Source organism: Fukomys damarensis, unplaced genomic scaffold, assembly GCF_012274545.1.
Source record: "Fukomys damarensis isolate Sample0158 unplaced genomic scaffold, DMR_v1.0_HiC HiC_scaffold_5, whole genome shotgun sequence".
In the NCBI taxonomy this organism is placed as follows: domain Eukaryota; kingdom Metazoa; phylum Chordata; class Mammalia; order Rodentia; family Bathyergidae; genus Fukomys; species Fukomys damarensis.
In genome coordinates this window covers 42,367,995-42,385,729 of record NW_022900917.1, presented here as the reverse complement: position 1 = coordinate 42,385,729, position 17,735 = coordinate 42,367,995, and the positions used below count along the sequence as shown (strand labels likewise).

The window sequence follows — 17,735 nt, the reverse complement described above, 5'->3', positions numbered from 1 at the left end:
GTCCCTTTCCTTTCTTCTCAGGGCCCTGCGAGTCTGTTCACCCATGAACCTCCTCCTGCCTTATAGAGCATATTTCCTTTCTGCTTTAAATAAATGTGCACGTTCACAGCCTTTTCTGTGTGTGTTCTTCATTTCTTCAAGTTACCAAAAATCTGGGAAAAAGTCCTTCCAGACCTGCAATCTGGTGACAGGGAACTTTATAGAAACTGGTGTCCACTCTGCTCTCTGCATGAATTTCGCAACTGAGCAGGGGAGGGACTCTGAACAGGTTCTTTACCCAGATTTATTTTCTGGAGACTTTTTCAACTCCTTCTTGCTCTTTAAAGTCTACTGAACTTCAGCTTGAAATTTTATTCTTATTTTCTCTCTGTTCCCTTGGACTTCGACTAGAGTCTTTTCAGGCCTACTCTCCAGGGGAGTTTGAACACAAGCTCCTCTCTCTTTTTTTTTTTTCTTCCCCAATCCTGAAAAATGGCTGCACTTGCTCCCATGCCCATCCACAGAGCCTTCTATTAAGCCTTAGAAATATCATTGTTCAAGAAAAAATAAATAAACAAAAATCAAAATGAGCCGAAAGTATCACGCAACAGCATACTAGGGGCTCCGAAAGCAGTGATGAGGCTCCTAAATCCATCCTATCCTTAGAATGAGTTACAGGTTCTCTGGCTCCTACTGGAGAAAAAAAAAAAAAATTTCAAGGCAAATCTGTAAGAACCACAAAAGGATTGATTAAGCAGAAATTCTTAAAGTACACACTCAGAGCGTGGGCCTTCAGCAGAGAGCACATCATAGTCTAGGTCTGGATATATTTATGGGAGATTTAGGGGTGGAAATCTGCACATCTGGTCAAGACATGGAAAAAGGGGGTTCAATTTGCTGATGAAAAGGTGACTGCTATTTGTGTGGCTAAAGGATGATAGCCAGTTCATAGGTGAGAGCCCTCACAGGTAATAGAGCTGTAGCTCACTCAGAGGGAAAGGCCTATTTTCAGATGAAAAGAGATGGTTTATTCCATTAGCAGATAAAAGGTAATGGAAAAATTCCATTTGTAGGTAAAAAGGAAATACCAAGGCTTATTGTATCTTGGGAGAAAAGAAAAAAAAATTAAACTGGGTTTGTGTCCTGAAGGTGTAGCTTTCATTTTTAGAATCATGATGTTCCTTGTCTTCTTTTTACCTATCTTTATTTCTTCTATCTTGACTCAGGTTGATGGTGTCTTTAGTCTGACTTATTGAGATTGAAATGCCCAAATGCTCAGGAAAAAGTTTATGCTGGTAACAAAGATTTACTGGTCATCCCCATGTAGAGAAGTAAACATTGGCTCAAGAAGCTATTAAAGGGCCTTAAAGATCTTTTTTGTTTCTTCCTAAACAAAACAAAAGATCTTCAGTCACCATTCTGCCTTAATATTTATTCATTATAGGAGTGTAAATCAGTTTCTAAAGGGAGCAAAATTGTAACGGGATAAGTTGCATTTTATTCTCATCATAACATAAAGACAGTATTTCCACAATTGTCCTTGGAAGTTTGCTCTGCCTCTAACAAACTCCAAGAAATATGGTACTTATTTTGTTTACTTACATTGTTTCCATTATTTCAGCAGGTCGTGGCTGCCATAGCTGACTTAAATTCCTAATTTCTTTTCATTACTAAAAAAACTGTGCTGCCATATATGAAAGAACTGATGCAAAGAAAAAATAGAATAGGAAATGCACTAGTTTTACAAATAGAACTTTGTTTTCTTTAAACAATAGGTTATTAAAGATTGTTTCTAAAACATTTTTTTATAAATCTCTTTTGAATCCCAGGTATTGCAATTTCAGATGAACTTGATAAGGTAAGTTGAACTATATATCTAGTGAAAAGAAAAATGTAAAACTTACGTTTTATAAAAAAAGGTTCTGAAACATAAAACATGTTAAAATATAATTTATTTGGTTTTAATATAAACTGTCAAAATTATATGCTTATAGTCTATGAAAATTACTTCACCAACTATATGTCACATATTCTCTTGCTTCGTGGCCTTCAAAATTTGTTTAGAGAAAACAGAATCACTTTACTCTTAAATCACTGTCTTAAAAAATGAAGAAGAATATATTGTGTAAGTTACTTAGATTTGGATGATGATATGGAAAATACTGTGCTTGTAATTCACTATTATTGCCCTTCTGAAATGGTTTGTTTTTGGTTTTAATTTTCCAAGATGCCAAGAGACTATGATGACGCTTTAAACTGGAATGATAGTTGTGAAGGCTTGAAACAGTGGCGAAACTAGGATTACATTTTAGTAGGAATGTCAGTGGAACTGCTCCTGGATTAGTCGTGTGGAGTTGTAGAAGGAATCAGTGGCAGTCCTAGGTTTGGGAAATGAGTAACCAAGCAGATGCACTGTGCTGTCTCTCAGCACAAATGGAAAAATTAAGAAAAGAGCAGATTTGTCAGATTGGGGATAAAATAAAGAGGTTAAAATTATTTTGAGTTGTCTGTTAGACATATTTATATAAATTGGTGCTGGTGAATGAGATTTGATTGAAAGCTATACTTTCAGTGGTCATAAGGATAGAATTTTTCAGTATTTTTTGTTTTATGACTTTTTTCTAATGCTTAAAAATTAAAAGGACCCCCACAGGTTCTGGCTTATGCAGGCTATGTCTATCAATATTGACCATGTTAAAGTTAAAACTGATAAAAATCTCACATGCTTATCATTGTAAATATAGCAGAGATCAAAACCATTGAACTAAAAAGAACATATACTTATAAAATGCTTGATTTTCCAAAGCAAAATGTTAGTGAAAATATGGCCTCATTTACTTTGTGAAAATTCCTTTAATGTTTAGCTCAGTTGAAAACTAATAGGTTTGTTATCTGCTTCTGCATTCAATCTCTTGTTATCTGTTTTGATGAAAAAAAATCTAGTATTAGGAATATAGAGAGGGTATAGCACTTAGAAATAGCTATCATAAATATCTGGTGAATGTCAGTCCAGATATCTGTCTAAATTTTTCAAAATATTAAAATTTTGCTTGTTGGCTAGATAGTGATAATGTACAAAATTGAGATCAGAAAAATCATGACATTTTAAAACAACAAACATAATATACAAATTTTACTTTTTGTGAAAACATTAGAGTTAACATTCTCTCCCAGATGAAGATACAAATTTTGAATTTTGTAGTGTTAAAATGCATTATAATTCAAGAAATGTATGCATGAATATTACTCTTTGTGGTTTTTTCGTTTTGTTTGTTTATTTTTTGTGGTGCTAGAGATTGAACCCAGGATTCTTTTTATTAATCATCATAATATGTTAAATTGATTTAATTTATGTCTATATTAACTCTATGCAAGACTAGACCTTCATTGTATAGAACAATAAATATAAAAAGTGGGTGTGGTCTCCTAGCTTTGTTCAGGTTTTCTGGGTCCCTTCTGAATATCCTTTACTCTCTGCATCCTCCTTCTAAGCACAAGGTCCTGAGTTTGACCCCAGTACCAAAAAAAGAAAAGAAAAAGAAACCAAAGCAGGCTGGGTGTGGTGGTGCACTCCTGTAATCCCAGCACTTGGGAGGCTGAGGCAGGAGGATCGCTGCGAGTTCGAGAGCAGCCTGGGCTACGTAGTGAGTTCCAGGTCAGTCTCAACTACATAGTGAGACCCTGTCTTAAAAAGAAAGAAAGAAAAAAAGAAAGAAAGAAAAGAAACCACACCAAACAATAATATCACATACCTGAATAACCCTTACTGTCTTGCACACTTTGCCTCCATTTTATGCCATGCCTTTTTTTAAGCAACAGTTTTCAGAAACCTAGTAACTCTATCTTTTGAAGTTATGGCCTATGTGCTTCTAAGTATAAATACATAATCATCATCATTTCTAGATTCACCTGCTTTTTCCAGTGTAGTTTACAAAACCCTGACTGTGGTCACTAAATTAGCTTGTGTGTGGTTGTTTCTCTGCTTGGCTCTCATCTCCTCTTTTTCCTGTGACAATCAATAGTGCAGTTATTTACAGTTTTTTAGATAAGCTAAAGAACTTTACCTATTCTTTGTACTGAAATGGATTTGACCTACAATGGGTAAATTATGCATATCCTGATGATGCTTAGTTACCATCTTTGGGATAAACCCTTTCCTCATACTTTTTTTTTTTTTTTTTTTTGGTACTGGCAATTGAACTCGGGTCCTTGAGCTTTCAAGGCAGGCCACCGAACCCCTAAACTAAATCCTTGGCCCCCCTCATACTGTTTTTTTCCCAGATCTAGGAGAGAAGGTATCCATTTAACCTAATTTTTGTTTACTTACCTAATATCTCTAATGTTGAAAATTTAAGAGAAATTGCTCAATTTTATTCCACATTTATTATTTTGCATTTTTATTGAGGAAGATGCCACTAGCTGTCATAAATAACCTTGTTATTGAAAAACAGTTATGTGAGTGCATAAAAGGTAACTCCACTCTCACATTTGAGTCCCAGGGATGCCAGATAACACTAAGAATCCCAGGCTTCCGCAGCCTCCCCTGTGCCTGGAGAGCCCTTTGATGAGCCAGGAGCCTGTCCAGTAGCACCCCCTAGTGACCAGGAAGCTTACAGTGCTGAATTTTCCTAAATAAGAAATAGCCAGCTCCAGCAGCTATTAGAAAACAATCAATCATAACGATTTCCAGCTTGTGTTGACTTGGCACTTTTGTCTTCGTTGTAATAATAAAAACAAATACGGCTTCTTCTTTTTGGTCACACACCAGGTTTAAGGATTCACTAAATGTATGTTACTCTTAACTGTTAAAGTAGTTTTATAGACACATTTCAATTCAACTACCATTATATTTTCCTGTGCCTTTAGGGATAGTTTACGAATCACAATAAAGTTATTAATTTTACTTCCCATGAAAGGTAAAACAGGGCGTAATGTTATTATCAAGGGCATTTTGTTGTTGTTGTTTTTTTTTGTTCTCCACACCTTGTGCTTGCGAGGCAGGCTCCAGTACCGCTATTTCTTTTTCTGGGGTGCTATTGTGAAAAGAATAGTTTCTCTGATTTTTCTCTCAGTGAGCCTGTTATGTGTGTACAAGAAGGCTATTGATTTTTTAGTGTTGACTTTGTATCCCAGCTACTCTCCGAAAACTGACAATTAAATATAGAAATCTTTTGGCAGAGTTTTTTGAATCTTCTATGTAGAGTATCATATCATCAGCAAATAATGACAATTTAACTTCTTCCTTTCCTATCTTTATTCCTTTTGTTTGTTTTTCTTGTCTAATTGCTGTGCCTAATGTTCCTAGAAATATATTGAACTGGAGTGGTGATAGTTGACATCCTTGTCTTATTCCTCAATTTAGCATGAAAGTTTTCAGTTTTTGACCATTTAGTATGATGTTGGCTGTTGCTTTTTCATAGATAGCTTTAATCAGGTTGAGATGAAGACCTTCTATTCCAATTTCCTCTAGGGTTTTTATCATGAATGGGTGTGAAATTTTGTCAAGAGCTTTTTCTGTATCTATTGAGATGATCACATTTTTTTGTCCTTGGCTCTGTTAATATAGGGCATTACATTTACTGATGTGCATATGTTGAACCATTCTTGCATCCCTGGGATAAATCTGACTTGCTCAGGGTGATTATTTCTTTGATGATCCTCTGTATTCTGTTTGCCTGTGTCTGGTTGAGGATTTTTGCACCTATACTCATTAGAGAGATTGGCCTGTAGTTCTCTTTTTCAGTTGGGTCTTTTTCAGCTTTGGGGATCAAGCAGATGCTTGCTTCCAGGAATGATTTTGGGTATATTGCTTCCCTTTCAATTTCATTGAAGAGTTTAAATAGTAGTGGCAATACTTCTCTAAATGTCTTGTAGAATTAATCAGTGAAGCCATCAGGACTTGGCCTGTACTTTATTGGTAAATTTTTAATTACTTTTTCAATTTCACTGATTATAATTGGGTGTGTAGAGTTTTTGTATCTTCATTAAACTTTGGTAATTCATATGTATCTATAAATCTGTCCATTTCTTCTGTGCTATCCTTTTTATCAGAGTACAGTTTCTGGAAGTAGGTATTGATAATGCTCTGAATTTCTGCTGGATCTGTTTTGACTTCACCTTTTTCATTCCTAATTACATGGATTTGGGCCTTTTCTTTCCTTTTTTAGATAAGGCTGGGTAAGGGTTTATCAATTTTATTTATTCTTTTAAAAAAACAACTCTTTGATTCGTTGATTTTTGGTATCATTTTCTTAGTCTCCATTGCATTGTTCTGCTCTGATCTTTATAATTTTCTCCCTTGTATGAATTTTGGGTTTGTCTTGCTCTTTTTCTAGGAGCTTGAGGATTAGCATTGGGTTGTTCATTTTAGCTCTTTGTTTTCCTAGTATGGACATTCCCTACTGTGAATTTTGCTCCTGGAACTGTTTTCATTGTTGCCCATTGATTCCTGTATGTTGTATTAGCATTATCATTTAGTTGTAGAAACTGTATAATTTCCTCTGTGACCCATTGGTTGTTCAGGAGAGTGCTATTCAGTTTCCATGTGTTTATGGGGTTCTTGCAGTTTCTTATACTATTCATCTCCTATTTTATTGTACTATGGTCTGATAATATACAGGACATAACTTTGGTTCCTTTGCATTTACTTAAGCACATCCTATGAACTAGCATATATGTGCAGCTGAAAAGAATGTATATTCTGATTTTGTGGGGTGAAACACTCTGTAGATATCTATTAAATTCATCTGCTCAAGAGTTTGGCTCAGTTCTATTATTTTATTCTTGATTTTTTTTTCTCTAAATGCTGATAATATACAGGACATAACTTTGGTTCCTTTGCATTTACTTAAGCACATCCTATGAACTAGCATATATGTGCAGCTGAAAAGAATGTATATTCTGATTTTGTGGGGTGAAACACTCTGTAGATATCTATTAAATTCATCTGCTCAAGAGTTTGGCTCAGTTCTATTATTTTATTCTTGATTTTTTTTTCTCTAAATGCGCTATATACTCTATTTGTTACAGTACAATTGTATTAGTGCTTATTTGTTTTTCATGTCCATTAATTTTTTTTTATAGTTGGGTGCATTAATATTTGGTGCATATATATTTATGATTTTTACCTCTTCTTCTTGGATTGTTCCCTTTACCAGTATGTAGTGACCTTCTTTGTCCCTTTTGATTAGTTTTGGTTTGAAATCTACCTTGTCTGCAAATAAAATAGCTACCCCTGCTTTTTTTCCAGTTCATGTCACATGGAGAGTTGTTTTTATGTACTTTCAGTCTATGAATTTCTTTTTGTATTAAATGTGTTTCTTGTGTACAGCATATTGTTGGATTTTGCTTCTTAATCCATTTTGCCAGTCTGTTTCTTTTGATTGGTGAGTTGAGGTCATTAGCATTGATGGTTATAATTTATATGTATTAACACATCCTTGTCATGATATTTACTGTTTTTGGCACTTTTATTTTTTATTTTTCCCCCTTTCCCTTTAATTTCTTGCCTTGACTGATAGCTTCATTCTGTCAGGCTTCCTGGAGCTGTGACCCTCATTGTCTTTTCTAGGATATTGTTTAGAATTGTTTGGAGTGCTGGTTTGGTATTCATGGAGTTTCTCAGGTGCTCTGTGTCATGAAAGTCTCTACCTCCCCTTTGATTTTGAATGATAATTTTGAAGGATACAATAGTCTAGGTTGCAGATTACTTCTTTTAGGGCTTGAAATACTTCATTCCAGGCTCTCCTTGATTTGAGGGCTTGTGTTGAAAAGTCTGCTGTGATTCTGACAGGCTTTACTTTGTATGTGATTTATTTCTTTTCTCTAACTGCTTATAGGATTTTGTTCTTCTGTTAGGTTTCTGGGACCTTGACTATTTTGTGTCTAGGTGTAGATTTTGTTTTTTAAATTATGGTTAGTTGAAGTCCTGTATCCTTATCTGTATATCAAATTATTTTGCTCTGTTTGGGAAGTTTTCTGTCTTTAATTTTGTATACAGTTTTTTTAAATGTCATTTGCATTTTCCTCCTGCTTTTTCATGGTCACTTGTCATGGACTCAGTCTTATGTCATTCTTGTTTGCATCACCTGGCAGCTGCTGGATCAATTTCTCATGATCCCTTACTATTTTTAAGAAATCTATTTTTTTCATGGTAACTATAGTCCTGTCTTCTATATCTGATAGTCTATCTTCACATTGGGTCATTCTACTGTGAATACTATCAATGGTGTTTTTATTCTCCTGAATATCTGTTTGAATCTGTTTCATGGATTCCATTTCTTTCCTACTTTGGGCATTCAAGGTTTCCATTTCATTCCAATACTGGACTTTCATGGCTTCCATCATGGGCCTGAGCTCATCTATTTTTTTATCTGTTTCTGTTGTAGAGTCTCTAATCATGTCTTTCATTCTGCTCACTATCTCTGTAGTTATCCGGGAAATTATTTCTGTTTTGAATTTTTCTAGAGCTTCATTCATTTGTTTTGTTACTCCCCATGCTATTGGTTCAGAGTGTCCAGGTGGCTGATTATCAGATCCTTCCACTTCAATGCCCCCGGAATTGGCCAGTGGTGAGCTGGATGTGTGTGTTTGCACTTTGTTTAGGTGTCTTCTCATTTCTGTTTTTGTTGTTGGTGATGTTTATTGGCTTAACTCTTGGGGTAATACTTCAATATTGCTTATGGTATCTTTATTGCTTGTATTTAGAACCCTCATGGAATGATTGCTTCTTAGATGTATCTTTCAGGTATAGCTGGTCCTTAGGCTTTGAGTCTCTAATGATCCTTAGACAATTTCATTTTCAGTATACCAGTGAGGACAACTGATTAGATCAATCATGACACCTTAGCCCAATTGTTACACTTAGCATCAACAATAGCATCGAACACAGCTTAGAAAATGACAATTTGTGATAGCAATTAATCTTTCATTTTTAACAGCATGAGCTAGATCAAAATAGAGGTCCAGCACAAAATATGTTTGTAGTAAATAAACCCTTCAATATAGTAAATTTACTCTTCAGGTTAAGGATTTAGAAGAAGTTGGGGAGGGAGGGATAGAGAGATAGAAGGAGATGAAAAGATTAGGAGTGAGGCTGGAGGACACAGGACAGTCATACAAATTTTGGGAGACTGTTGAAGATAAGAGGAAAAGACAGAATGAAGGAAAATAGACAAGAACAGAACAAAATAATCCATAGGATAGCTAGAAACTGTATTCACCTTCCTATAAGATGGTGACAATTGAGAGAGGGGATGAAAGAGAAAATCAACCTGAAATAGAACAGGAACAGGAACAAAGAGGGGGAGAAATGTAGGACAAAAGGAAGACAGAAAAAGAAAAAGAAAAGAAAGAAAGAAAAAATATATAAAGGGGCCTCCCTCAGGTTATGTCTGTTGTCCTGGTAGACAATGTGGGCAACAGTGTGCAGAGCTAAGTTAATTAGTCTCAGTAAGTCAGCTTTAGCTCTCTGAGATTCAGGCTGATTTCTGGCCACAAGGCCCAAGTTAAGGTCCCTGACCTCCTGCAGGATTGAACTCTGCAAGGTTCTACTGTAGGATCCAGCTGTCCTTCCCCCAGAGTGAGCCTGGGTTTCTGTGGGAGGTGCTGATCCTACCAACTTACCAACCACTGTGGTCCAATGTGCCTTTACTGCAGTGATTTTCTTCACTTTTTCAGTAGGCTTCAATGTTCATTGAGGAGACTCAGAGAGGCCCTCTTTGCATGGTTTACTTCTGCTCTATCTTCTGGAGCTCATAACCATGTCCTTTATGGACCCTCTGTACCCCTACACTATGAATTCAGATACCAGGTGGCTCATGCAGTGAGGGCTCTGGTGATACTGACATCTGATGGTTCTGGGTGCAGGGCCCACAAAGCATATTTCTGATAAGGCAGAACTCTCCAAAATACATAAAGAACTCTCATGACTCAATAAAATTAAATAAAACTTGACTAAAATTAGGCAAAAGACTTGAATAGATATTATTGCTTGGATGATGTACAAATGTCCAACGTGCACATGAAAAGATGCTCAACATCAGTAATCATCAGAAAAGTCCAGATCATACCATGGTGTGTTACTATCTCACATCCAGTAATGTGGTAACTATAAGAAAACAACAGAAAATAGCATGCATTGGTGAGGGTGTGAAAAAATTGGGAAAACATAGCTTTGTTTCGCTATTCACTTTTATTTCTAAAAATTTTTCCCCAGGCAAATAAATCTGGATTTTGATGTCCTTTATTTAAGTTTTAAAAAACTATCTTTATTAAATTTATTGGTACATTTTAGGTATACAATACAATTATATTCATCATTGGGATCTTGGACCTATACATGACTTATTAGGTTCTTTTCCCAGCCCTCTGCTCAACCCCTCCGGCTTCCCTATTTACAAAGACATTGTTTCCATGTTTTTCCTTTTCACATATTTTTCTGTTATATTTCAATAATGGTTTTGATATTTCATAGATCCAAAAGGACATATTTAAACTGCCATGATGCTTTTGTCTTGCTTCTCTTCTGTATTGCAACATCTCTTATCTATTCATGTGTGACCACATGTGTGCATCGCATGATATTTTTAACAGTGGGTAAAAATCCATAGAACTGTGTTTATGCTATTTGACCATATGCTTGATTTTTTAAACCAAGTAACAGTTATAATATTAAGGAAAATAATCATGTATGTTTTGCTGTATCTTTTACCACTGTGGTTCTTGTCCATATTTGTCTTTAAAAAGCTATCTCTTATAAACAAAATACAGAAAGTGACAGTCTAGGAAACAGCTGCAGTTATATCAGACACAGGCTTCATATCTCTAATTATAGGGAGCATCTCAAATAGAGAACTAAATTCTACTAAAGCAGGCTACATAAGAAAAATTCTTCAGAGAGGAAAAAATTCTTCAGTGTGAAAAGATTCTCAGCCTCATTTAAAGTCAAAGAAAAGAAAATTAAACACTACTGCTTATCTATTAGATTTTTTTTTAAAAAACTCCATGTTTGTCAAAATACTCTCAATAAGGTTCTGGGAAAACAGACACTTTCACATATTACTGGTGGGAATGCAAAATGGTACAAACACCATGAATGGAAATGTTGCAATGTCTCAAACATTTCATGTGCAGATACTCATTGATCACATGATTTTGTTTCTTTGGTCATATTTCAAGGACATGCTGCAAAAATATGAAGAGAACTATATGTATGATACATTGTCTGTCATACTATTTTAGTAGAAAACAAGTAGAAACAACCAAACGTCAATTAAAATAATACTGGGTAAATTTAGCGTATCCACACAATAGAGAATTATATAGCTATAAAGAATGAAAGAATATAGACAATATTATGGAATGACCCTTAGAATATATTGTTAAATAAAAAAGTCAAGGAGAAGAAATTACAGTGTATTACTGGGCTAAGGGTGTAGCTCCAAGGCTCCATGCCTGCCTGGCAAGTGCAAGGTCTTGAGTTCAATCCTACTACAAAGAAAATAAAAATAAAATAAAATGTGTTACTATTTCTCTAATAAAGTAAAATGAAAACTTACATACATATTTACTCATATTAAAACCAAAACAGTATCAAGCCGGTCACATTGTACAACATACACACACATATACATACATACATACATACACACATAAACTGGTGCTTTTTGTTTTGTTTTGCTTTGCTTTTGGATACATACATATTTACTCATATTAAAACCAAAACAGTATCAAGCCTGTCACATTGTACAACATACACACACATATACATACATACATACATACATACACACATAAACTGGTGCTTTTTGTTTTGTTTTGCTTTGCTTTTGGTACCAGAAATCAAACTCATGACAGGCATGGTACCACTGAGCTAAATCCCCAGCCCTAGAAATTTGTTTTTACAAAGTTATCTATGACAGAAGGGGAAGGTACAAAGTAGGAATAAGAAAAGAGGTAGAGAACAGAGGATAGGAATAGAAGATAGGCTTCTTAAAATTCTGACTATTTAACTTTGGAACCACCATGTATATTTTTTATATAACTTTGAAACTGAGTTAAATCTTAAAATAGAAATTTCAAGTAATCAAAGACAAAATGAAACAAATCAGCACAATTGCATTTCCAGTTGATGGTACAGACACACAGAGATTTCCCTGTGTCATTATAAGCACTGATTGGATTGTAGGGAGATGTAGTCTCAGGAAAGAGAGAACAGTAATGTACTCTTAAACCTTTTGTTAACCATATTGTTAAAGTTAATGTTGATGTACTTATAATGGATTTGTTTTTTGTGCTTTGTGTGATGTACCAATGGAGTTAGCATGTTAGTATCTTTAAGGCTACAATTTTTGACACAAAGGAAAATATACATGTAAGATCAATAAGATTTAGTAAAAATTCTGTAATCCTGGTTTCAAATTGGAAGTATTAAGAACTCAACATTGCACAGGATTAGAAAACTGCAAGCTAGCAAGTATAGTATATGTACAGGTAAGGATGAACAAAGGCTATTAAAGTTAGTGACAAAATTTTGATGAATTCCAGGATATTTACACAATCTCAAAGTAACACCCATCCCAAAGAATACTTTTTAATTAACAAAAGCAGCAACTTTATATTGGGGAAAGTGGAAAGATACCACCTGAATCAAGTCATCAAGGTTAATACAAACATTAATGAAAAAATCAACATCATATGCCTTTTGAAATGTAAAATTTCTATCATTCCTTGTCATTTTTTCCAAAAATGCAAGACTTGAATATAATTACAAGGAAACATTTCAAAAATACAAATTGAAGTATCTAAAAATTAAATGTGCCAGACTTTTCATAAACATTAAAGTCATGAACATCAATGACTAAAAACTATTCCAGATGAAAGGAAATTTAAAAATGAATACTGAATGCCACATGTGATGCAGGATTTTCTTTTGCCATGAGCAATGTTATTTGGATAATTGGAAAATTTAAACAAGGCTAGCATATTAATAGTCTCACTATTAATTACTGGTTTTGATTGTCATACTGTCACCATATGAGAAAATATCCCATAGGCTGAAGTGCTTAGAGACAAGCATCACATCAGAAGTCATTCCGGGAAAATTTTATAGATATAAAATGTATATATATTTGTATATACATATATGATAAGGCAAAAATACAAAAAATCACCCAATATCAACAATGTTGATGTTGTTACTTTAACAACATTTGAAAAATCCAGGCAAAGGATCTGTAGGAATTCTTTGTTTTTCTTATTGTAACTTTTCATAAGTATGAATTACATAAAAATAAAATATTTGAAAATACATTTTTTTAAAAAATTGAGTTTATTGGTACATTTTAGGTATACAGTACAGTTACATTCATTATTGGGATCTTGTACCTCTACATGACAGGTCTTGGTTCTCATTTTCTCCCCTTGTCCCTGCCCTCCCTTCACCCCCTCCTCCCCTCCCCATTTACAAACACTTTATTTCCATCATTTCATTATCTCACATTTTTTCCTTTTCCCTTATTACCCTTCCCCTACCCATCCCACCTTCCCTACACCTTTAGCCCTTTTCTTCCCATTTCACAATGTCAGTTATCTCATTAGGATCTTATGTACTATTACCAAAACCAAAACAAAACAAAAGTAATAACTATATCTTGTCCTACCAAAAAGCAAGAGCTAAGATTCTAGCAAAAGAGCAAAGGAACAAACTGAAAAACAGTATCCCACTAGGAGGAGTTGAGAAAATCTGAACAAGAGAAAGCAATAATTAATTGCAAGGTAGTGAATTATATCAAATTTAAATTGGTATGTTTATTCAAAAGTCCCTCCTTAAAAATCTTTGAAAGATGTTAGGGATCCAAAATTATTATTTTAAAAAACCAGTAAAAGTAACAGGAAAGAATACAACCTTTAATCTGCCTTTTCTATACAAATTGTGTGCATCAGGATAACCAAATATTGGATGACAGGAAATTTTTCTTTACAGTATTCCATTAAGTAAATGGATAGAGAAGTATAAAATTATACCATCATCATTTCACAGTTTAGTGAATTAGTGGATCTGCATTACTGAAGAAAAGTCAATGTGATATTATGTGCTTCCAGATGAAATTAGATCCATTCCCTATGAAATCTATTGGCAAGGACAAAAATAACAAACTTTCATTTAGTTCTAACAGCTAATTTTCAGAAATTACCAGGGGCAGAGGATCATTTCAAGCTACATCACAAGAATACAAAAGAAGAATGTAGGCTCTGCAGAACTTGCAGGATGAAAATCTCTAGATTTCAGGTTTTTCAAACAATCAAAAATTACAAACAAAAAATAAAGTAGAGGAAGAGTACATTAGAAAAAATGTGAAAGACTGTCAGTGAGTTAATAGAGAATCTTGCTTAGACCCTGATTTGTAAAAAAGTAATTTCCTGAGATAAGGGAAATTTGAAAATTTGATAACTACCATTATAAAGAATTATTATTGATTTATGGCTAGTGAGGTGATGGTATTATATTTATTTTACCAAAAATGCCACTATTCTTTTTTTAGGAATGGATACTGGAATAATTACAAATGAGATATAATGGAAGGAATTTCCTTTGGCATAATCAGGGCAAGAAAGAGGAATTTGAAGAGGATGTAGGGGAAGATAAAGATACAGTGAGTTTATCCATGAGATGATAATGGAAGAAAATGTGTGCAAACACAAAGGAACTTATTTTATTATTTTTTTTCTAATGGAGTTTATTGGTACATTTTAGGTATACAGTACAATTACATTAATTATTGGAATCTTGTACCTTTACATGACAAGTCTTGGTTCTCATTTTTTCCCCTTGTCAGTGCCCTCCCTTCACCCGCTCCTTCCCTCCTCATTTACAAACACTTTATTTCCATTTTTTTCATTTTGTCATTTTTTTCCTCTTATTACCTTTCCCCTACCCTTCCCAATTTTCCCTACACCTTTTGTCCTTTTCTTCCTATTTCACAATGTCAATTATCTAATTAGGATCTTATGTACTATCATAGTTTATTCACACCAGAGAAACTATTCGGTATTTATACATGTGTGACTTATTTCACTTAGGAATATATCTTCAATATGTATCCATTTTCCTATGAATAAATCTAATTTCTCATTCTTTATGGCTGAGTAGTATTGTAAGACTTAAGTCTCACTTTTACTCCTGGAGTGTGAACAGCCAAGAGGCTTTCACGATGCTGGGCTCAGAAGCTCAGCGAGGCTCCAGGAGCTAGTCGGACAGCGAGAGTCACCCAGGAAGGAACACACCAGGCAAGTTGGCAAATAGGCCTTTATTAGTCTGGCCAGACAGCATTCCCCAAGCCAAGTAGCTCAGAGAGGCTGCTAGCTCAGAAACAGAGGCCATTTTATATAGGGCTGAGGGGGGGTTTACACTTAAAACTTACAGGAAGAGGACAAAGGCAAAGAATCAGTTGATCTGAGCTAGTGATCATCAAGCATATTCTTGACCGTCACGTACTAATGATCAGCAGATTGATTATCCATTGTTCCATTTACAACTTAGATTATAATGTTCAGAACATTCAACTACAGGCAAGTAAGGAGTGGCATGATTTATGTTGGGTCTCCGTGTTCACTACAGTTTCCATTTAGTTTCCCAGCTACTTCAAAGCAGTTACCTAACAATTCACAATTAATTATTAGTTATCCTATAAGGGATGGGGGAGTGACAGTCTCTAGGTCGTTTGCTGGTCAACATGGAGTCGCTCTGGTTCAGTCAGGCTCTTACAGTATTCCATTTTATAGAAAAACTACATCTTCTTTATCCAGTGTCCAACTGATGGGCAAATGGGCTGTTTCCAAGTTTTAGCTATTACAAACTGCCACTATAAGCATATATCACTGTGGTATGATTATTTTAATTCTTTTGGAAAGATATCCAGCAAAGGGATGGCTGGGCCAAATGGGACCTCTAGTTTCAGCTCTTTGAGGTATCTCCATGTTGATTTCCGTAGTGGTTGCAGCAGTCTACACTCCCACCAACAATGGAGAAGGGTTCCTTTCTCCTTTATTATTCTTTATAGTCATTGTCAGTTTGCAGTAAACTTTTTGGTCATATGTAGGAGGATGAAGAAAATAAAAGACAAGGAAAAGAGAGAATGTGTACCTATTAGGGCTGCATTATACTATATGTATTTTGGTATGTTTATAAATTTTGGTTCTGACAACAATCTAAGCACATGACTTTTTTTTTTTTTGTATTTTACAAATAAGAATACAGGCTAGAATGATTAAGTCATTTGCTCAACATCTCAACACTAGTTCTTGATATAATTATAAGGAATACAATCTGACTTCTGACTCCTCATCTCTTTCATCCCAAATGCATGACATATTCTATTCTGCCATAAAATAGAATAATCTGAAAACAAATTTAATGTTTTAGTAGCTTTATTGAGATATAATTCACATATCATAAAATCCACCCTTTTAAGTGACGTTTATTGCTTTTTAGCATACTCAAAGAATTGTGCAATCATTACCACCATCAAAAATTAGAATATTTTCATTACCCCCAAAAGAAATCCCTAATGGTAACAGGCCACACCTCCTTCCTGCACCGGGACTAATGTTGGGGAAGGCAGCTTGAATCTACGATCTAACATGGCTACTGGCAACCTCAGAAACCTCCATGGAGAAATGCAACAGTGGAGTGGAGTGGTGTATGCAAGGACTGTGGTGGTTGATGAGCTGTTGGGGTTTGGATGTCCCCCAGGAGAACAGTCTGCCATAGCCATTTTGGAACAGGGGCCAAGTGAGGTCAGAAATCAGAACAGGCTAGCTTCATCTAGTGGTTTCCAGTGTGAGTGTCTGAGTTCAAACCTGCAGGAGTTTGGGGAGCTCAGTTTGAGCCAGTGTGGGAGCATGAAGTGTTGGAGGCTCCACAGGTCCAGTTCCAGCCTCACAGCCAGAAACTAGCCTGAACTTCCCTGAAATTAAAAGTGCTAGAATTGCCCATGACCCCATTGCAAAGCCACAGTTGGCTTACTGGGATTAATCAAAAAGGATCTGCATTCTGCACATATCTACCAGTGACAGCAGACACATGCCTGGAAGTAGACATTTTTTTTTCTTAATAGTTTTCTTTTTTTTCTTCTCTTGTTTCTGTTCTTGTTTTGTTTTCTTTTTTCTTGTTCTTATTTTTATAGGAGTGTGGATATGGTTTCTAGTTTTTTATTGGTGTTGTTTTGTTCTGTTTTTGTTTTTATTTCTTTTTTCTTTATTTCCCTCCTGTCTTCACCAGTTTCCCAAAGTTTGCATGAACTTTCTTTGTCCTCTAACCTTGCTCCTAATCTTTTCCTCCTCTTCTGTTTCTCTATTCCCCACCACCAACTCCTTTTACATTTTCTTCCCAGAGGTTAAATTCACTATATTGCATGTTTATATACTGCAAATATTTTTCTGATTTGTTTTAGATTTTGTTCTTTAACCACAAATGTAGATCATACAGTTAAATGTGGCTAATTGACAATTACCACTGTCTGTCATTTTCTAGGTTATGTTTGATGCTATTGTTATTGCTGATTGTACTACCTTAGCCAAGGTGACATAATTGTTCTAATTAGTTGTTCTTCCTAGTATAACAAGATTGAGATTGCCTAAGGGTCATTAAAAATATTACAGACCAGTGTCAAAGAACCATGGGCTAAGCCAAGTCATCCTCAATAAATTGAAAAGGTAGGATCTTGCAACAGAAACAAAGTCCAAAAGCCAGTTAT

At 35.0% G+C, this 17,735-nt stretch overlaps 1 protein-coding gene across 1 annotated transcript in view; it reads left to right on the top strand.

The window, feature by feature from the left end:
• Positions 1-17,735, top strand: part of CUNH8orf34 (chromosome unknown C8orf34 homolog) — a 358,931-nt gene that overhangs the window by 80,639 nt on the left and 260,557 nt on the right. The window contains 1 exon segment of the mRNA XM_010611479.2: positions 1,809-1,837. Coding sequence (XP_010609781.1) covers positions 1,809-1,837 — 29 coding nt within the window.